Source organism: Perca flavescens, chromosome 4, assembly GCF_004354835.1.
Source record: "Perca flavescens isolate YP-PL-M2 chromosome 4, PFLA_1.0, whole genome shotgun sequence".
Classification (NCBI taxonomy): Eukaryota; Metazoa; Chordata; class Actinopteri; order Perciformes; family Percidae; genus Perca; species Perca flavescens.
In genome coordinates this window covers 20,038,985-20,061,653 of record NC_041334.1, presented here as the reverse complement: position 1 = coordinate 20,061,653, position 22,669 = coordinate 20,038,985, and the positions used below count along the sequence as shown (strand labels likewise).

The 22,669-nt window shown below is 38.0% G+C and overlaps 1 protein-coding gene across 1 annotated transcript; it reads right to left on the bottom strand.

Annotated features, from left to right (window-relative positions):
• Positions 1-1,335: 1,335 nt before the first annotated feature.
• LOC114554257 (calcium/calmodulin-dependent 3',5'-cyclic nucleotide phosphodiesterase 1B) lies at positions 1,336-19,295 on the bottom strand. Its single transcript, XM_028575973.1, has 14 exons — positions 19,113-19,295; positions 16,017-16,130; positions 12,848-13,030; positions 12,320-12,386; positions 12,061-12,177; positions 11,529-11,669; positions 11,022-11,122; positions 8,823-8,948; positions 7,300-7,401; positions 6,970-7,090; positions 4,196-4,277; positions 3,851-3,968; positions 2,053-2,189; positions 1,336-1,772 (listed from the first exon to the last, which is right to left on the bottom strand). The coding sequence occupies exons 1-14, from the start codon at positions 19,163-19,165 to the stop codon at positions 1,675-1,677; spliced, it is 1,560 nt and encodes a 519-aa protein (XP_028431774.1). The 5' UTR covers positions 19,166-19,295; the 3' UTR covers positions 1,336-1,674.
• Positions 19,296-22,669: the final 3,374 nt, after the last annotated feature.

The window sequence follows — 22,669 nt, the reverse complement described above, 5'->3', positions numbered from 1 at the left end:
TGCATTTATAAAGCTGTGTGTATGTGTGTGTGTGTGTGTGTGTGTGTGTGTGTGTGTGTGTGCGTCCGTGCGTGTGTGTGTGTGTGTGTGTGTGTGTGTAGGTGTGTGTGTGTGTGTGTGTGTGTGTGTGTGTGTGTGTGTGTGTGTGTGTGTGTTGGGGTTTGGCGTGCAAGAGTGTGTGCAGAACATATCAGAACTTTGTCTTCAATCCTTGTTGTGCTATTTAAAGCCACCCATTTGACTTGAATGGAGAACAGCTTCATTTGTCAGAATGGTCCTGAGATGAAGAAAGCTGAAGATGCAATTGCAAACTGCTTAACTGACAATTGTTAAAATAAGAGTATTTGAAGCTAAACCCTCCAGGGTAGCCTGAAGCCGCTTCTGTCACTTTGCTCTACAGCCCCTCCAGCTGGGAGAGCAGAGAACTGAAACATTGGGTTAACAGGCATAAGACAAATGGGCACTTGACGTTAACATTATTTACTGTGCATGTTAAAGTCAGAGGATGGTCTAAAAAAACAAGACACTTTTACAGTAAGTTGCATTTTGGGAAGTTTGGGATCAAGGTTCTAGATTCTTTCGACCTCGACCCATATTAAGGTCATTAAAAGTCAGGAAATCTCCTACATTTTTCTTGCAAGTCCCCAAACTTTATGGAAATACAGTTGCTGGAGAGACACTTTAAATGTTCAATTATATTTGCAATAAATTGTTCTAAATGTATTCCTGAAGTTCTAAAGTGTTGGATCTATATTCAAATTGTATTTTTACCTACAGTATTAGCCATGTGTTTGATGCTAACTATGCTCAGGTGAAGATGCAGATGAGACTCCTCTGTCCAGCTCAAGTGTATCTTAATGGGACAGAGCGATTGACTTTGGGTGGATATACATTGCCTGATAGTATTGTAATGCAGAGTATACTGTTTGTATTCTAATGAGAACTAATTTTGACTTAATAGATCCAAACAGAGGTAATAATTGATGTTCTAAAAACATCACCTCTGACAGTTAAACTACTTAAAACGATTTCAAGTGTCTTTAAAAAGGGATTCCAATTTAGAAAAGAGATCACTTGAAAAGTCAAAATGGTTTGCTGACTAAGCCACTGAATGTGCTGCAGTTTACTTTGAGGACTTGGAACTAAATAAAATAATTGTTAAAGTGATGCAAGGCCAGCAGCTTCAATTAAATCAACGATGCGGGTCTTTGACCTAGCAGGTAGACCTTTCAATGTTTTAATTAAAAACAACATGGCACAATATCCCAACATAACGAGGCCAGCCTAAAAACGACTTAATACTTCACATATGAAACACATGGACCTTTTTTCAATGTTTATTGCATGATTAAATGATTTGTGTACAAGTCAAACTAATAAAGGTTCCTTACAAGTGTTTAGGTGGCAAATTAAATTAATAACATGCAAGATAATGTATAACATGGCCAGCATGTACACTTCTGCATTTAAATTATCACAGTATACTATCCTTGAAATAAGACATTAGGACATTTCTGTGAATAGACAGCATCTTACCTTGGGAAGATGATGTTAACCTTAAAACACCCCTCCCTCCCTCCGCCTCCCTCACTCATGACATAAGAAGGCATTATGGTTTTGTTATAAACAGTGATTCAGCATAACCTCAGTTAACCTTCCTAGAAAAAGTCCTTTCTACTGTTTTGAATCTGTAGTGGGGTCTTGCAGGGATTTTTCTGACAGCTCCTTTTGGCTGGATCTCTGCCCTTTTGTCAAACCGGGGTCTGAAAATCCTGGAGGATATTGGAAAAGACATTGGAAAATGTTCTTAAACTGAATAGGAAACTGTTAATCTCCTCATGAGATCACTGTGAAATGAGTGTTGTAGATAACAAATCAAATCAGGGAGACTGAGCACAAAGGTTGTCAAACCTTTCATGTGATCATTTTAGTTCTGGGTTTTTGCAAAAGATGACAATAGAAAAAGTACAACCATTTCTCAGAATTGTTAAGTGATAAGCATACACATTCACAATATTAATGAGTGAAAGAATGAATGATTATGCAACATACCATTGGAGCCACTTTCCTTCCATTTGATCTTGTTGTCTTCGGTGTGTCGTGTCCAAGTGGAGCGGAAGCTCACCAGCTCAGCTGTGATATGAGCGAGACTCCACTGCAGGCCTCTGGAGCTCTCCTTCCACAGATTACTGTCAAGAAAGAACAGTGCTCTCATGGCAATACTTGTTTTGCTAGTGTTACCCCAATTCACCTTTCTTTCTTTCTTTCTTTTTTTTTTCTTTCTTTCTTTCTTTCTTTCTTTCTTTCTTTCTTTCTTTCTTTCTTTTCTTTAGTTTAGATAACTAGTACAGTGCCCATTCCAAACATGCCTGTTTGGAATGGGCCGATTGCTGTATCACTTTTTCCAGAAACATTGTACTCCAACATAAATTGCCCCCCAAAGCACTTAATATGCGATTGTTGGCCTATACTACTGACTTACTGTGTACTTGTACTTCAGAGGAAAACATACAGTACAGGCCAAAAGTTTGGACACACTTTCTCATTCAATGTGTTTCCTTTTTTTTCATGAATATTTACATTGTAGATTCTCACTGAAGGCATCAAAACTATGAATGAACACATATGGAATTATGTAGAGAAATGTGCACAACAAAACAATGTGCAGGAGAGCCCCAACCTGTAAACACATGTTGCAGCACTGCTCAATCAGTCGCGGCTCATCTAGAGATTCAGCGTATTTCATCATTTGCATGTATTGTAGACAGCAATGACTTTTTGGTAGATGATCAGTTTTTGGCAACACACCTGCAGCAGGTGAACCGCAATGAATGAGGCTTTTAGGGTTTCCGCAACTTCCCACTGCTGTACTGCGCATATGTGGGAACACACGCACAGAGATTCCTCGATTTATAGATAGATTGTGAGTTTATAACATTTTTGTCTATTTAAAGATATACATGTCTCTTAAAGGAATAATTCAACATTTTGGGAAATAAGCTTATTTGCTTTTTGCTGAGAGTTAGATGAGAAGATCAATTTCACTCTCATGTCTGTTTGTTAAATTAGAAGCTACAGCCAGCAGCCAGTTAGCTTAGCTTAGCATAAAGACTGGAAGTATGCTCAGTCGAAAGGTAATAAAACATGCTTACCAGGAAGTCACTGTACATGGCCAAAGAATACCATATCATAACCGCTGGCAAAACCACGACAATCATTTTTATACTTCAGTCTTTGTACAGATAGAACAAATTAGATGTAAGTTGTTAATTATTGAGCTTCAGAGGTTCAAATACGCAGATTTTTGAAACTTTGGATAGGGCCAGGAGAACAGTTTCCTCCTGTATCCAGCATGAATGTACCTGGATACTGGATTCTGAAATCGCGCCCATCCATTTCAATGAAAATGAATTGCCAAGCATATAAAACAAAAAACTTTTTATCTGAAGTTCTCACGGGTTTGCTTCCACATTGTGCACATCTGTGTTTCTCCTGCTGGCCCTGCGATGTGCACGTTTCCACTCAGCACATCGACTTTAATTTGATATTAAAAAGAGTACCACTTGACCTCGTTTGCATTTCAAGGTGTCCCTTCAATAGTTTTAAATGTCTCTTTTGTAAAGGCGGGCTATTGAGACACTTTTGGGCCACAGGGAGTTCTTAATTGCAATACCACAAGTGACCACCGGAGCAAATAATTAGCAAGGCTAAGTGGAGGCGCCATATTTAGCTCTTTATGCATCCATGGTTTCCAGTCTTTATGCTAAAAGACAAACCAACCAAATATCCAACTAAAAAAAATGTAGTACAGTTTACTAGCATTCAAGTACAATGCTACTCTGTATGTTACCTGTGTCTGTTGCAGGGGTCAGGTGGCCCTGGGTTCTCTTCTACCAAAGGAATAACAATCTTTTCAGCCATGTCCGTCAGCAGAGAGAATGTAGGATACACAATGAAGTCTATGAAACCTGCAGAAGAAAAGATTGCTATATAAACATGTGAAAATAAAATGTTGCTGAATGTTAAAATATGATTATTTTTTACACCAGTAAAGAAATAGAAATGCAATTCAAGGATTGTCAAGATGTCATATATTCCAAAGGAGTTTCATGACTTCACCAAACAAAAGTATGAATGGGAACTAAATCTTTTTTTATTGATTATCAGTGAGAAGAGGACTGAGTGAAAGACATACCAATCTGAGACTCGGCTATCAGGGTGCTTTTTCGATCACACAGAGGAGAGAAGGGAAGGCCGAGCTCTGCCTCTCTATCACCCTCACAAAGATAGAAAGAGAGAGAGAAGATATCTTAAAGGGCATCCCACACGTCACCTGAAAATAACTTTTGAAAGGTTATTTAACTGCAACACTCGCCGAGACTTTTAGGTTGTTCAAAGAATATCATGCTTTTGTTTTTTAAGGTTACACAACACACATTTAATAGCCTTTTGTTTTCAAAGAGAGTAGTGCTGCCTAACATCTGCTCTATTCTATTTTTTCTTTATTAAGTCCAGGCAATGGAAATAGGAATCTGCCAATCTGGCAGGAGTCAGTAGGCATTTGTGTGAAAATAATGGCATTTTAAGTAGGTTGTAAGAATGCACGATAGACAATTCCTACACATGATTGGATAATTTCATCTCTTGCTGAGCTAAAGAATCACCCTCAAAGTAATCAGGGGAGGTGCCTCATGCTTCATCTATTCTCTATCTATAACAACTAATCTGCAGACAAATACATTGTCGAACAATCTCATCTCAAGGTCCATTTAGCTGTTCTGAAGCTTTCAACTATATCACACGACCTTTATCAGAGTTTTCCCAGTTGTCATGAAATTGTTTGTGTACATGTTTAGAGCTTTTTAAGGAATTCTGATCCATGTAGCTTAAAAATATGTAAATAGCTAAAACATCCAATTCCATGACAATTCCATCTGCTGAGGATATTGTTATACTGTGTTACTATAAGCTCCAAAACAACTATTAAATAATCTTTGACGTGGATATTCTTGTTCTTTGGTAAATACTGAGCTTCTCTGTACAAAGGAATACTTTATAATGTTGTCATATGTTATAGCTGACTTTCTTCAAAACTACTTATTCATGTTTTTGTTCTGTAGCACTGCAGGTCTAGCCTCGTGAGACCATCCTGATCTCGCGAGCTGGCATCTTGAGGCAGAGAAAATTTGGAGCCGTTAGCCAAACGACCGGGCCAATCAGCGTTGGTTTTGAGGTGGGTTAGGTGGTGATAGACAGATGGTTTATCCAATCAGCTAACCAGTATTTTCAGACAGCGATAGCCCTAATTCTGTTAGCCGCTCGCTAATGCTTTTTTTCTCTTGGATCCTTCTTTTGGAATATGGTCCGGGAACCTGAAATGGTGTCTTTTATTCCTAAATTCTCGTTACACAAATGGCAAATCTCCTTTACCGACATGTTGCTTGCATGCTGAGCTAACGAGCTATGCTTTGCCTGCAGCAGCAGGGGCGGGCTTGTGGTTGTATTTTCATACGCTTCGTGGATCTGATTGGTTGATTTGGCCCGTCTATCACCAACATAGGTGATAGACAGATGGTTCATCCAATCACCTAACCAGTATTTCCGCCCCTTCCCAAAAGTTCTCCAATGGAAAGTTCCCAGATGGATATGCCGAGCAAATGCGAAGCAATCCATCTGGCAGAGTCAGGTTACTGCAGGTCATCTTACTCACTGCAAATGCAAAGTCACAAAGTCATAATATAGTAACACTGTCCAAACAACAAATATAATTTTCACTAACAATTAAATTCTCAGTCTTTTGTAACACTATGCACAAAATAACAAAATCAAGTCTATTATTTTTAGTCAATTTTGGCTCTTTGAGTGTGATTATTTTGTCAAATCATGTTTCCAAGGTTAACGATAAATAAAAAAGTAATCCAACACCAAACTTTCACAGTCTGTTTTTCCTTAAAGTATTTTATATTGTTCCCAAAGGTCAAGAATGAACTTCTAGGCTCAGTTTTTCATGAGGTTTAGAAGTTTTGAAAGTCAGCATCACATTTCAACAAGATCAAAATGTTTGGTGCATCTGACCCAATCGATTCTCGGTGGATGTGTTTTTTCCCCAGCCTTAAATCTTGTATAAAATCAGACCGTGTAAGATCTAGTGTGGCGTCAACTACACAAAGTAGATGTTCAATAAACCTTTTAAGAGACTTTCCTCTCTCTGACTGTCTATGCTTCATACCTGAGGTGCTATTTATGTCGTTTTCTTTTGCTCTGACGCAATAAACCTCTTTGAAGGTTTCTCCCTTTCAGACTGAGTCATTTACAAAACTGCAGAGCTGTTATCAAACCCGTCAGATAAGAATAGAAGTAGGTAGGACATGAAAGAACAGAGTAGAAATGATCTGAACATACAGTACGTGAAGGTAACACGTCTCTTCACAATACTTCAGTGAAAATGTTACACAATACATAAGATCTGACGTCCACACTCATAGTGAAACAGTACTAATGAAAAACACTGAGACAAAAAACCTAATATTTAAAAATGCCTTTTTAGTACAAAGACAGGTCTATATAATAGTATTCCTCCTTTTACTGTTATATTTATCTACATAACTGTTAAGTCATATTTTATATTAACTCTAGGGCCCCACATGGTCTTAATCTTGTCATTTCTCCAGTAGAGCTGGAACAATTAGTCAATCAAAAAATAGTTTTTCAAGAGAAAATTAAGTCAAGTCGTTTTTTCTTTACATAAGGAGATCTATTCTCTCTCTCTTTCTTGTCTAAACTTGGCAAGAAAGCAAATTTTCTATTCCTTTCACCAAGTCTAACGATTATGCATTTTAACTTCAATCTTATTTTCTGTTGGGTTCGACCATATTATTGGACAATAGTCTATGTCTGTGGACAAAACAATAAGAGAAGAGGAGTAGAGAAGGAGTCACATTGTCAGTTGAGGTCTATTAGAGTTCCTACCTGCCTGAAAAACTCCTCCATCAGGGCTTTGGTCCAGCGAGAGTGCAGAGCCCAGGGCTTGGATGGATGGCTTATGTCAGCCGTGTGGAGTAACAGAGACAGTGCTTTGGGCTTATCAATCCTGTCGGAGAAAGCATAATGCACTAATTTTTGTTGCCGTGTTGTGCGTCTCAGACATGTCTAATGACATGGCTGGCATGACACTAATTTGCCTGTCTGCCTGTTTGTGCCGGGTGTTTGATTCAGTGAAATCTGCTCTCAACATTTTATTTTATGACCTCTTGATTGTGCGCCACAGCGTGAACAAGCAGCACAGTCCATTAGCATTACCGTTCTTGTTGCTGTAGACAGGATTTCATCCCTTTGACTTGGAGTAGGTGGGAGGACATGTCTGTGGACAACACCATCTCTATAACAAGTGATCGCAGCTCCCTATAAACAAAACACACAGGAAGTAACTGTACAGAGTAAAAACAGCAAACTCATTGCTGTAATCTTTTTAGATATCCTGATGGATTTTCTGGTTCCCATGGTAACTCTGACTGCTAGAAAAGCCCAGTATACAGTATGCTGCTGGTGTTTATCTTTGGTGATATCTGCAGAGCGCTTCCATTAATAAAACACATAGGCTACTGTAACTGTGATATGTAAAGCATGAGTATAAAAATGGTTTATACAGTTTGAATATTTTCTCATCACAAACTGTGTTTTCAGTGCAGAAATGGTTTGTTGACATATATATATATATATATATATATATATATATATATATATATATATATATATATATATATATATATATATATATATATATATATATATATATATATATATATATATATATATATATATATATGTCAACAAACCATTTTTATATATATATATATATATATATATATATATATATATATATATATATTTTAAGTGCATTATATATCACATCGTAAAAAAGTAAATGAAAATGATAAAATACGCTGAGTGTAGCTCACTGACGATATTTCTGATTGTTAGTTATAGTGCAGTAAGAAGGACAGTGACTCATTTACTTTTCCATTGCTGATTATTGAATGAATCACCAAACAGAAATAGTAACATGATCTTTCAATGACATTTTATCTTAAAAAAGTCAGAGGACAGCAAGAGGAGCAGCATTGTAGCTTTGGTAAGGACTTAAAATCTCATTTAAAGACAAATTCACGCTTGGCAGATAATTGCCTTCACTGAGTCCCCTTCTGTCCCCCTTCTGTCAATATGTCACCCTGCAGCCATGTGAAATCCACCAACACAATTACACCATTCAGCTACTTTTATTTTGAATGATTGGGCTGCCATTATTCTGTGTTTTTCTTATTGTCAAACAATCTCATGAAAAGACCCAAACCAACCATGCATTAGTCTCAATACTTTTAGACTACTGTGTTTGTGACAATCAGCCTCAAATACAAAAAAATAGGTCACAAATGTATAGTTTCATTTTCATAGGCTAACTATTTAAAAAAAACAGAAAAGTAAAAATAATGTATATATTTATTTATATAGCCCAATATCAATATAAAGTACAAGTTTTTCTCAAAGGGCTTTGACCAAAACAGCTGGACACTGTAGTTATTGGCATAGTATATAATAGTATTTTAGATTATTATTCTAGATGTAACTAAGATTTCATGTTCATGTATGTGATTAATAGGAGGTTTAGGTCTCCCAGCAGAAACTTTGTTGCTGCTTGGATTCTTTGAGAGTTCTTTTCTGCCAAATTTGTGCAACTATTTTCAATAAATGGCCAGTCCAAGTGTCTCTAACTGAACCAAAAATAGGAAATAAAATTTTAGATGGTAGAAATATAGTCGTCTTACATCCATTCCTCTCTTGTCAAGTTAGTGAAGATGTTCATTTGGTCATCCTGTAGCAGGCGAAATGCTGCACTCAGGTGATGGCTTTCCTGTACCGACCGATCATTGTAGATCAATGCAAACTCTGACCTGGCAGACAGACAGTTAAAGAGAAATATTTAAGTAGGCTAGATCAGAACAGAGAAGAGAAAGATAGTTTATAGGGTGAGTCTGGGTGTGAGTATGCATTCAAGTGTAGTTGTACAATTCTGTAGTGTGAAGGGAGGAGGTGAGAATGAGATAGTCCTCAGGGAGTAATTTGAGCACTATGACTGTAGGTCTGTAATGAGGAATCTGAAATGCTTAAGAGGTAGTGGGATGTGATAAAAACGTGTGCCATGTGGTTATTAATGACTCAATAAGTAATTAACTAATTTCTCAATCAGGCATTCTGGGTCCGCTCATTTGCATAATCTACTTTATTAGCCTTTTTAAATGGATAACAAGTACACTCTTAAAAGTTTTCCACCTAGTGATTATTTTGTTAAACCAAACATAAAATAAAACACGTGTAAAAATGTAGTCAAAGAAAACATTCAGTTGTGTGTAAAATGGTCTTTTGGGGGCTGTTTAAAAAAGTTTGTTGATAGTTTCATCCTTCACAGAGAGAATGGCCATGGTCAGTTTGAAATCATGATGGTTACAATGGTTTTTAATAATGACAACATTTAATGATGGGAAGAAAAAAAACTATTTATTTTACGGAGCTGTAATTTCCAAATACCTTTAATTTCCTAGGAAGGTAATGTCCTAGTAAAAACTACGCAATTTGGCTGTAATTATACTGACATGTTGGCAATTGGAAAGCTTTCCTCATCCCCTGAAGGAGGGGGCATTATAAATAAAGTACTGAACAAATTGAATCATGTGGTCTAAATTAATTAATCTATTCTGTCTTCTATGGTGTTTTCTCAGATGTTTGATCCATGATTTGTTATTATGTACTGTGTATTTATATATGCTTTAGCAATATTACAGATGTCAGCAACACCCAGAACCTGTCCATTCTGTGAGAATCAGCTGCTAGTAAATCTGCAGGCAATATAAACATCTACGCTGCCATTTCCTCTTCTTATTCTGAAGAAGATATGCTATGATATATGATATAATTTATGGTGAAACATTAGTTATTGCAACTTTCTAGCATTTAAAACCTTTACTATAACTTCCAGATCTCATCTTAACTACTTTGTCTTGAGTTAATAAGGAGTTGTTGATTTCCAGAAGAATTTCCTTCAAAGAACTGCTCAATCTAAACCAAAATAAATATATATTTATTCTTAATTGGTCACTGGAAACTTGAAGGCCAGCTGAGCTGCCGTGCTTGACTAAAATATTTATGCTAGCACTTCATTTTAATCAATGAGTAAATTGGAAATGTACCAATTTATCACTGTCACCTTTTACCCTACAATTTTTATGTATGAATTAATTCGCCTTTTGGATATACATACAGTATAAAACTTCAAATGCAATCCAGTCTAGTCCTGCAGCATTATCTACAGGTTCAGTCAGAGCTTCAAAGCTTTGAGGAGCCCACTGCTGCACAACATGGAACTGTTTATTTTGTCATATTTTGGAGAAATGTTCAGTGTTTGCAGCACAGTTGGGCAGTGGAGAAGTGCATACTGCTGCAGGTGTGGTTTGAAAGGTTGCTATGGACGTTTTTGATACGTTAAAACTTATAACCCCTGGAATCAATTGTAACCAACATAAATTCAAACAACGGCTAATGTTCTTCAAGAAGTAACTTATTTTCAGCCTATAGAAGGTGAGTGTTTGACACTAAGAAGCTATGCTTTGGGTGGAGTACAACTTTAAGACTGTTTAGCAAATAAGACATGCTCTCTTATTGTGGACGATTACTGTACATACCCAAAATAAAGCATGATGATGATGATAATGGTGATGGGTGCCAAGAGACCGTGTTCTTCAGTTCTCCAATGTGGAAACTCAACATCTAAAAATAATGTGTTCCCTCCATGAAAATGTGTTTGCTTTAGAATCCTTTATTCCCTCTTTCTAAAAGTGCATTAAAGAAACACTAGCTTACTATTCCTACATTCCCTGACTTACCATTTTACCAATTTCACAACAGGATGCGGCGTATATATAGCCGGTTCTTTATAAGACATTCTTTAATTGAAACAAAAAATAGCTTACTTTGTGTGGATGTGAAAGTTGTTTGTGGTTCCCGTGTGTTCATAGTCATGGATGGCTGCAGCAAATAGTGACGCCATAACCTCAAGCTCTGTCAGCCAGTGCTTTAGAGTAACAAGACACAAAACAAATCAAAATAAAAACATACTTTATGTGTAGCACAGTGAACATACAGTTGGATTTAAACGATAAGGCTTGTTTTTCTTATTGTCAACAAATCCTGAAAAAACTAACATTAAATTGGGCCAACATTACGTTAGGCTTTAACTACAACATGGTAGGACTAGCTTCCAATGACATCCATGTAATTTTTTAAGAAATGTAAAAGCTTCAAAATTCATGACGTAACAAAACGAGGGAACCGGAAATGCTTAAATGCAAACTAATTTCTGGGTTTTAGAACTCATTCCTGCAATTCTCTATTAGGACAACATGCAGAAACACAAGCATCATCCTTTAAAAATGTGATGCAGCTCCAAAAATAAATGTATTCAAGTGAGCCCAGTGTACCACAAGTCCAGAGCGCAGCAGCAGGCAGTGCAGTGTCTGAGTCACATCAGCAGCATGGACGTGGCTGTGGTAGGGGTTGTTGTGTTTGCAGTATCCTCTCTCCAGTGCAGACAGGAACTCTGTCAGACACAAGATGGGGATCTGCAAAGTGCATCACAACATCATTTAAGTCAAAGTCCTGTTGGAAAATCAAAGGTTCATAAAGTTTGTGTCAACAATTAAAGCTAAAACGGCCTGAATGTTGCAATAAAGTTGTGGCTGGGATTGACAGGGCTTACAGTATGAAGAATGTGATTTGCACACATAACTTGGCAACACATTGTTCCAAATTGATAATAAAACCCATATGCCTGATAATATCTGCGATTACAACACACATTTCTCACAAAGGCAGAAGTTACAAGGGCAGTAATAATCATATTACTGTAAGAATTTCTTCCAAAACACTGACATTCTTGCCTTTCTATCATAACATATTGTATGGGAAATGCACTATATATATACTGTTCAATAAAATCCATAGTTAAACAACCTTAAAACGGCTGTTGAGGCCATATCTGGTGATCAGTTCAAAAAACAGAGATCGTAGAGCGTGATCAGAGCTGGCTGAGTTCAGAGCAAACACGTCAAAACTCCAGCGGTCAACATCCTGAGGAGAAAAGGGCAAAAGGAACAGCATTGTTGATGCATACTTGTATACATACATTCATACAACCCCTATTGTGTTGTCTGATTTCTAACACAAACACATGACATGTGGGAAGATTTACATATGATCAGTGGAAGCTTACCCTGAGGCAGTTTACGACCGCTGCAGGTTGGTCTGGCATGGCTGCCGTGTAGGCCCTCTTGAACATCCTGAAATAATGCAATGTTTATGTTGAGTTCAGTTAAAGTTCAGATCTTGACACTGTGCAGCGAACTCATCTCAGGAGCTGTTTATATAAATCCTCCAAAGTCCCTGTCCCCTTTGGAAGGATGTTTTAAAGAGAAAAGGAGGCTAATGTTTCACAGCCCAGTGCAGCAGTCTGTGGCTGTGATAGTATAAAACACTGTACAGTATGAGCTTATATTAGAGATATAGTATAGACGTGATTTAGGTCCAATATATAGTATGAGATTATAGTTTATTTATTTTATTCTATTTAAGTCTCATTAATAAAACCTATAGCTGTATGACTGGCTCTGTTTCTTTTCTGCTGCAGTTGCGCTGTTACAGACAAGTAATAAACATCCTGACAAATCATACAGGCTTTGTTTAAAAACTCATAAACTTAAAATCTGAAATAGAGACAAAATTAACCTATGTTTTATTTTACCTCTCCACAAATATCCCAGCCTGCACTGCATGCACAATGCTGCGGAACTTGGGCTTCTCGTCTGAGCGTCGTACAGGCCGCCGAACCCTCTGGGTGAAGGTGGACGCCAGCCAATCAGTGACCTCTGAAGGCACGCCATCTGACTGCAGCTGCTGTAGGTCATCCTCAGTCTCGAGACACTGTCTGAGAGAGACAACACACATACCCACAAACAGTGATTGTTAGACAGACAGTATGAAAACAGAGAAATAGACGAATACTGGATTAATGCACTATGGGATCAGTCCCTGTGTCCAAAATCCCTTACAAGTGCACAGTATTTACTGTCCATCATTCTATTTTGAGTGTCAGAATTGAGTGTTCATTTGTGAGAGTGTACATCTCTGCACTATATAGCGTGTAGAGAACAAACCATTAGATACAGAGCTGGAGCCCAAGAAAAGTAAACCTTTTAAGGAGGCTGTATAGAAAGATTCTATCAATATTGACAATATTGATCACCATATGACAATTCTACAAAAGGTTCTGTGACTTAAGATACAAATCTTGTCTGTTTACAGTGGTTGTATGTGTAAACACATTAGTTAAAGTATGGAACAATAAAATGTCATAGGGGCTGTTTTCTTGAAATTCTAAATGGGATTCATTGTGAGTGGTCTAGACTTTGCCGAATACCCATTTGTGCAAGATTTATAACTTTCTATTGGCATTTTGGCACCTGATAATCAGTGTTAAACTGATATTTACATGTGGAGTTGTGCAAAGGAAAGCAGTCCATAACTGCTTTTATTTTTCATTAAGTACATGTTTTTGAATAAATAAAAAGTCATATTAGTTTGGTATGGGGCGTAACCTCACAACCCCCTTTGTGGGTTTCCTTCGGGTGCTCCAGTTTCCTTACCTTGCACCAGAGATGGGGACTCGAGTCTGAGACTCGGACTCGAGTCGCACTTAAGTCACACAAACAGCTGACTTTAGACTTGACTTGCGACTCGACCCAAAAGACTTCAGACTTGACTCGGACTCAAGCTTCGAGACTCATCAGCAACCTGTTTTTATGCAATTATTGCTTTTAAATCTAAATTCATTCATGTATTTCTATTTTCTGTTATTGGAGCATATACTTTGGGGAAACGCATGACGAGCTGCATGTCCCCTGCCCTTTGCCATAATGTGCAACATAACGCATGCGCTATGCCTATTTGCGCACACTCACATAAATGCATTGACGATGACAACACCAAGTCCTCCCGGAGTTGTGCCTTTTGTCATTAGTTTTGCTTTCAATAACTTCTTAAACAATGGCAGTAAGCAAACAGCTACATGCAAGGTGCGTGGCACCAAGATAAATGGTGCCGGACCAACAATGTCGAACTTCATCAGGCATCTCAAAACGCACCCAAATAAGTCAGTCACTTGCTAATGTGAAAAACGTTAAATGTAGCATATATTGTCACAGGTGAAAAGCTAACCATTGCAAAGTGTTGTGCTAATGCTGGGAACAGGCAAATTGTATCTTTATAGTTGTATACATATGATGTGACAGACTTAGGTTAATATTTCACCAGGTTGTTGTTAAATAGCAATACGGAAAGTATCAGTTCTCACATGTTTGCACCATGGCTGCTGTATTAACTTTCAATACAGATGTTTCCCTCAAACTTTGAACACTGAAAAAAGTAATGCATGATGAAGTTGGGCTTTACAGCCAGTTAGTAACACAGACAAACATGTATTCTTTGGTGCAGATACCAAAATATTTAAAAATACAGTTATGAAACTGAAACAGAGTTCTTAATTTTTGTTTCTTCAGATTGCATTGCAGTAGACCCCTTAAACTTATCCTACAACTGATTTTGATACTGTACTGTATGGATGGTAGCTACAGGACATGCTTTAAATTCATAAGATTTAACAATACAGACTTGAGACTTGACTTGAACTTGCCCCTCAGAGACTCAAGACTTGACTTGGACTCGAGCTCAGAGACTTGAGACTCGACTTGGACTTCCTAATAATTACTTGTTAACATCTCTGCCTTGCACGGCAGCTGGATTCTTGCGATTTTGCGATATTACGATATCACGAGATTCACAAAAAAATGCACATGAAAATCCATCTTGTCAAGCTTTAAGTAATGTGTTTGTATGTAATGTATGTCTGAAAAGCAGCAGACTGAACCAATCAGCATCCTGTGAGGAGCAACTACGGGCTTGGTTTAGGTGTGTGTGTGACGGAAGTGACTGTCGTTGGTTCAAAACAACAATGGCAGACATGATACATCGTCCAATAACCTGACAGGTATTTTGTAAAGTGCCTGCCCTTTTCCAAACAGTTTCCAATGATGGCTTCTTAGAGTCTGTGTTAAAAAAAACATTTGGCTCATCAGGTTCCCAGTTTTCTCCCACAATCCAAAAACGTGCAGGTCAGGTAAATTAGGGTGTTTGGTGTTTTAAGCCCCCAATGTCGCCTTCCAGGCAGTGCTGCCTAGGAGGCACTAGGATTAGGCAATGGTTAGAGTTAAGGTTGGGTGCCTTAAAGTCTACGGTCACAGCGCTGCCTTGAAGTCGACGTTGGGAGCTTAAAACACAGTCAAGCGTAAATTGGTGACTCTACATGGCCTGTGGGTGGAGTCTTGACCACTGTGTGAACATTGCGGGTATAAAGCCTGACATCCTCCCCTTCCACTATGTATTTTGCTAGGGTACCGTCACTGCATCCAGGACTTAGCGGTGCCCAAGATGATTGTGATTGGTTTAAAGAAATAGAAGCCAGCCAGAATGTTTCTTTCCCCTAAACCAGGATGTTAACTCTTGCAGTCAGACCATACTTTAGCACTGCCATTGACCCAGCACTGTGGAGATAGGTTGGCAATGCGAGTCTACCATGTGTGAATGTGAGTCTGAGTGATTGTCTGTGTAAACATGTATGTGTCAGCCCTGTGACTGGCGAACTGATCACGTTGTACCCCATTTTGTGCCCAATGTGAACTGAGATGGGCTCCAGCCCCCTGTGACCCTGCTATTGATAAGTTCTAATCTTTTTTGGGGGCCTTTACGCCCATTTGGGCCTTAATGCAAGTTCAAAGTAATGAACTGTTCCCTGAAAGAACTAAAAGAGCTGGTATAAAAAAAGAAAATGTCAACATCATATTATTCTACTATCCTACCTTGTTCCATCGAGGTAAACTGCCTCCAGTAACGATGCTGTGAAATCCAGATTCTTTTTGATTTCTTGAAAGTCGACATCTGTCTCCTCCAGCTGCTTCAGAATGCTCCTCAGCCTGAAAGGAAACACAATCATCATCAACGCAAAAAAATGAAATGGCATATGCCCTTTTTGAGAGTACTGGAACTGCTGTTTTCACGTCTCCAAACAGCAATCGCCAAGAGGTGGTGGTGTGAAAATGTTGAAAAGTTAGGCCTACAGCAGTTAGGCATCAACGTTTCTTACATTAGATCCCTATGGAGGACCTCAAGGGACATGAAAATTGAAATAAAGCATTTCTTTATTTCTTTTCTAATTGTACATTAAAACAGGAATTAATAAATTGGTTTTCATTAATTAATCCATTATTAAATATAGGAACTATAAATCAAATTTAAAACAGTAAATAAATACATAATTTAAAAATACATGAATGAATTCCTAAGTAAAACAGAGCATTACAAATCAATTTGAAAATGCAGTTTTAAAAACAAAAATACATAATTGAGTTCACAAACCAAATTAAGAATACAGTTTTTAATAAGGCATTTGTAGGGGCAATTCCTTTTCTCATTTTCGAATCAATTTCCTTGCTGCTTATCCTTATTCAATTCTAAATTTGATTTGCAAAATAATTTTGCTTGTTCATTTAGCCTTACCGTGACACTTGGGGGCCTTGTGCTGGTTGGGTAAAACAATGCAAATTAGCACAGGAACAAACTCACTGATTGGCTAACACCTGGCATATCATTTAGTATGACATAAATTGTGGGAAGGAAAGGTGGTAAAGGAATTTTAAGCACCAAAACGGAAGAAGAAGAATCATTGCATAACACAATAAATGCCATAATCATGACTATTATTATGACTAATGTATAGTTGGCCTAAGCCATGACTATGTCGGCAGTAATGTCCCAATGAACTATGAGTACGCTATGACAACGTTACTTCAGCTGAGGGAAAACTTTAGAGGAGGCTATTCCGTCCAGTTTGATGAAATTGAGAATTTCATTCGACAGGGGGGTTACGTTTCTTCTTTGTGCCTAAACAGTGCCCGGAATGAAAGATTTAATGGAAGGTGTAAAGTTTAATCTGGAACATTTTTTACAGTTCCTCTATTTAATAATGGATTAATCAATGGAATTGAAACCCAATTTAATAATTCCTGTTTCTAATGATCACATTAGGTACAGCAATAAAAGTAATAGCTCCAGAAAGAAGTCAGTCAGTTTGAACAAACTGAGGACTATGTTTGATATAAGCTTTTTAAACACAGCTCTATAAATTGACAGCATGTATCACTGAGTGAGTGAAACAAGGTAAGAGGAGTGCTTTAACAGGTTGACAAATCCTCCTGAATGGAAAGAGTTCATTTGGAAGTGTTTTAAATGCCAAGCTGTCCAAAGAAAGCCAGTGGCAAAAAAAGCATCATTAGTGCCAAATTTTTCATGAGAGGAACATTTCCCATGGTTGAAGTCTTATGTAACCCACATTGTGTCCAATTGGGCTCCATGAAAAATTATGTTTTTGAGTTTATAAGTCTTGGCCACATTCTGATCTTGTCTGAGAACATGTTGCTCAATCTGAAACTTTTAATCCAATTATATGAGAGAACTAGTGTGACAGAATAGATCTCCTGCAGCGTAATGAAAAGCAAATGCTTGGAGCACATGTCACTTACAGTGTTACCCACCTGCAGGGTGTTAGTGTAATCTTATCATGGCAATAAATACAAAAGCATAATACAGTTCTGATGAACAATCTCATCCTTAGTTTATAGATATGTAATTCTTAAACTTTGATTAGATTGTGGCCATTTGAAAAATAGATTTATTTGATCTGAAAACACATTTGTGCCACAGATAATTTCTCTAAAACATTTTGGTATGCTGCATGTACACTGCCCTGACCAAAATGATTGTGTTCAAACTGCGCCAGGCCACGCTGCGGAGCCAACTCATGGGGATGAGACGCTCACAGCTTTTCAAGTGTTTATCACGCTGGCAAGGGCTTTCAAAAGCTGTTGAGTCATAAAAATAGCATGCATCTGAATGCCACCGCTCACTTTCAATCTCAAGTAATCTTTCATGATAACACAGTCTTTTTTGTTGCAAATGTTTGCAGTAGAAGAGCCTCTGACAGAACGTTTACAGTAAATGACTTGTCAAGTGCACTTGTGAAACTTTGTTTACAGAGAGAAATGACAAATCCTCCTTTGGCTCAGGCTTTGTTGAATCTACACACTGCATAGTGTCATCCTTACTAGGTGCAAAGCAGTGTGGAGGACTTTGAATGGTATCAGCTTTGTCAGCACAAATCCTTAAATAGATTTCTGTCTGTGTAGATTCCATTGAGAAAAAAAGAGTAACCAAAAACTTAAACCTACATCAGATCTTATCACCATAAAAGTACTATGTATTGACGCTAGTAAATATTGACTACATTGACATGAGAAATGTGTGAATTTATGGCCAAAAAAACCCCCAAACACTCAACAAGGTTTTGAGCTCTGAACTCTGCAGACACTAATGCATCAATGTGTTAACCAAAAAAAAACACATGACCCAACATCTCTGCAGTACATTTCCTCCCACAAAAAAAGCATAGAGTAACATGAGTGTTCACACAACCACTTGATGAGACAAGCGTAAACTTGATGAATCTACTGCAAATTAAAAACAAGAGGGCAACAAGCTTTTTAGAAGGAGACTTCTTAAAGGACTGTAAGGATAAATGTCTCATTCTTTGCTTTACAATGATCTGCAGAGTTAAAATGTGTCAAACATCGACAGAGGGCTGCTGCATTATCACTCATCACTGTGCTGCACAGGGTTTATTTTTTGACTCACATATTTCCATTGCTGCAAAACAAAAATCTCCAACATCAGAATGTGATCCAGACAGCCTTACTGCACCCAACAGTGATCAATCATGTTGAATTTAAAGATGTAGCATGTTTGGTAAAGTCCTCCAGCCTTATTTATGCATTCACAGGAAGGCTGAACGTGTAGGTAACTACACTATAATATCATCTGTACTTATCTTAACCCTGTCTTACCTAGAGATGGGGATCTGCAGACGTTTCTTACGGATTCGCACGAGTTCAGTCATTCCACACTCAAAATGTGCCCTAATGGACACCAGAGTTAAATAAAAAAACAATCACAGGACGAAAAAAGGAAAGTTATTGCAGAGAAGTTGTAAGCAGAAAAGTTCTCCAAACCACCAATGCAAACTTTGTGTGTCCTGAGACAGACCTCTGTTTCAACAGCTCTCCCACCCACTTCTGGGGGGACCTACTCCACTCTACTCCGATTGGTTAGGCAGGCCCAAACTGTGTGTGTGTGTGTGTGTGTGTGTGTGCCTTTGTCAGTGAGTGAGTGAGTGAGTGAGTGTTTGTATATATGTGTACCCCCGTTGTGTGAAGTGTGAGTGAGATGACCTGATGAAGTGTTGACTGCGAGGCTTTCAAGCCGCGTGTACTCAAATCCCGAATGAGAATTTTCCACCGCAGCCACAAATTAGGGAACTACACAGAGAGTCTTTCACTGAAACCCACCAGTTACCCGAACCAAAACACATAAACAAAGCTTGTCCTCAAAAGCCACCAAGGTGAACTGCTGTTCTCGATACTGCACAAACAGAAAATGTGAGAGGTAAATCAAGGCACTGTTACTGTACATTTAAAGTAAATTTTCTTTGACTGCTTTGACAGGTTGCCGCTTTTTTCACTGCTCTGTTTTAGCTAAAGTTGATTCACAGATTCATATTGCAGAAAGAAAAAACACGTATGATGTCAGAGCACATGACACAAGATACAACATCTGCAGTGACAAAGCCAGCTGTGGCAGCTTCAATCAACAGCACAAAGCTCAAATTAAAATTAAGATCATATAAATAATTTACTTTAATAGCAGAGTCAAAATATTTGTATTGGAAATGCCACAACAATTGATGTCAGCTGGGTTTTCTGAGCAGAAAAGAGAAGACACCACAACAGGAAAGCACACTTGCAACATCTGACAAGACAATGAAAGACGGCCCTAGACGCGTTCATGGTTTTAGTTCCTGAATACATTACTAGTCTTTATTTATAGAGAATTGTGAGAGCGGTGCAACAACGTGGCTTGCATGGGAAACCCCCTGCCTGATGTCCGCCTCCCTCCTGGCTTGTACTGCTTTGGCTGCTGGGTCAGACTGACTCTCATGCTCCCATGCTCTTTGACATTTTGCAAAAATGAAGAGAAGTAACATCGCGACATATGATTATCCATCTCCTATGTCACTTTGAGCTGTTTTGTTTTTACCAAAAGCAATGAGGGCAGTCAACACGTAGAACTGCCAGAGAATGATGCTCCTGGTAGACTTACACTCATATTCTAACTGTGATGTCAGTGAAAAATGCAAATTAAAGACTAGAAGAGTAATTTATCTTGTGGCACTTACAATTCTTAAAATACTCACAACTAATTTCCCTTGATGTGTTTGCCAGCCTCTTGCTTAACACGCTTTTATTTTGCTTTCCTTAGTCTTTGTCCATCATCTTCTCAGTCTCCCTCTGATAATGACAAACCCTCTGATCTCTCTCTCAGTTGACACAAGCCCATTATTACTCACTACCCTCTACACTGTGTGGCACCATAAATCTTAAATGTGATGTGTCTCTGCATGGGAACGAGATGTTCAAGAGAATCAAATCAAAATAGATTTTACCCAAGTCAAATGCTTTTTTGACCATGATGATGGTCAAAGGGTCAAAAGGTTTATTATCTGTTTTTATTTCTCTGGGATGACCTTCACACCGAATCAACCATCTTGGTTTGATTAAAGAAAGTTTTCTGCCACCCACTCAATAAAAAGTATGTGAAAGAGTTATATTTGTGGTGCTCACAGCAAAATCACATTTAAACTTTGAATGTAATCTCTCTTTCTAGGAACCGTATTCCCGTTGTTATGAATAATCCAAGGAAAATGATGCAAACAATTTTCAGTGGAACTACATTTCACCAAAGGAATAGTCCCTGAACACTACTGACAGTGTGTTGTATGGATCAGACAGAGTAAGTCTCTTAAAAGACACAGTATTAATCCAATCTTTAGCCACACTAGCTAGCAGTGTGACTCTAGGGATGGCAATGTTGCTCAGTCTGTCCACCAGTTTGGTTGGACACTATTGGACAGTTTACTGTGACATTTTGTACAGACATTCATGGTTACCAGAAGATGAAACCTTTCGAAGGCTGATGATCCACTGACTGTTTCTTTTCCGCCACCCTGACGTTGTCTTTCTTTGTGTGGAATGTCTCAAAAAACTGTTGGATGGATTGCCATTAAATTAAACATTCATGTCCTCGAACTCTGGTGATGTCTTGATTTTCCTCTACAGTAGCGCCATCATTAGGTAAAAAGTTGTATCCGTTCAATACATGAACTCAGCTGCACTTTGTGTTTTGTGCTAATTAGCAAATATTAGCATGCTAGCATGCTAAATTTAGCTCTGTGTCTGTGTACAGCCTCTCAGGACCACTAGCATGGATGACGACTCTCACTTTTGTTTAGAAGTACATTTGTAATGTTATAAGAACCATAAATATTAGGGTAAAATTAGATTTTTTTGTAATTTGGGTGAACTGACCCTTTAATTAAGTAATATAATAATAGTGTTCTATTGTACGTACTTTGTTCGCTTCCCACCTTTTTGTTTCTATATAAAATAATATACTTTAAAAAGAAATTCATCTCAGAGGTAAGTGAGAAAATCTGTTTGTTTGTAATTTGGGAGAACCAACCCTTTAAGATCATGATGCATGTGAAAAGACAGCATGCTAAGTATCTAAATGTTACTAAAAATTGTAGTCAAGTGTAGAGCAGTCTTACTGTTGTGTGGACCAGTGTGGTCTTCCATGTCAAGAGACTGACATGTCTGCTCTGTATATCTTGTTAGTTGATGTCATGACCTGTGCTCCGAACACTGCTGAAGACCATGTGTGTGAGTGAAGTCCTTACAGAGACACGAGAACGAGCTTTGAGCCTCTGTGTGTTACTGTAAATCCAGCATGTGTCCTCTGTTTGAATGTGTGTGTATAGTGCTGTAGTTTATGTTAATCTACATCTCTGTGTTTACATTCTCATAGTCTATTCCGTGTATGTGTACTATATTTTGCAGTGCATGCGTGTGTGCGTGCGTGCGTCTCAGTGTCAGCAGGAGAGGCTCTGTGTAACCCAATCAACAAAGTCTTTATATCAGCACCAGAGTTTCCACCATTAACTGTCCTCCCACTCTCGGGACTGGTTTCACTGTGGAGCTGCAAGGGAACAGTTCATTTGCATGCAAAGCCTTAAAACACACATGATATTATCACTACAACTACTATTAAAACTACTTATAATAAAATTTGTATATGTAAGTATTTTTGCATTAAAAACAAAACATCATATCGGTGACACTTGCCATTTTATAAGCAGCATATAAGCATTTAATAAATGGTTAACACATTATAATGTAGTTGTAAGCATATGTAAGGACATTATATGTGTTTATGTATAGCATTTGTCAACAATTACAACTTGTAACATTATTACAACTTTGTTTTACCACAATGTCATTTATAATCT

Coding starts and splice junctions, on each gene's coding strand:
- LOC114554257 (XM_028575973.1), bottom strand. CDS start 19,165: ATGACTGAACTCGTGCGAATCCGTAAGAAACGTCTGCAGATCCCCATC. Junction 7,402..8,822: donor TTGACAAGAGAGGAATGGAT/GTAAGACGACTA, acceptor TTTTGTTTATAG/GGAGCTGCGATCACTTGTTA. Junction 3,969..4,195: donor GATAGCCGAGTCTCAGATTG/GTATGTCTTTCA, acceptor TTTCTTCTGCAG/GTTTCATAGACTTCATTGTG.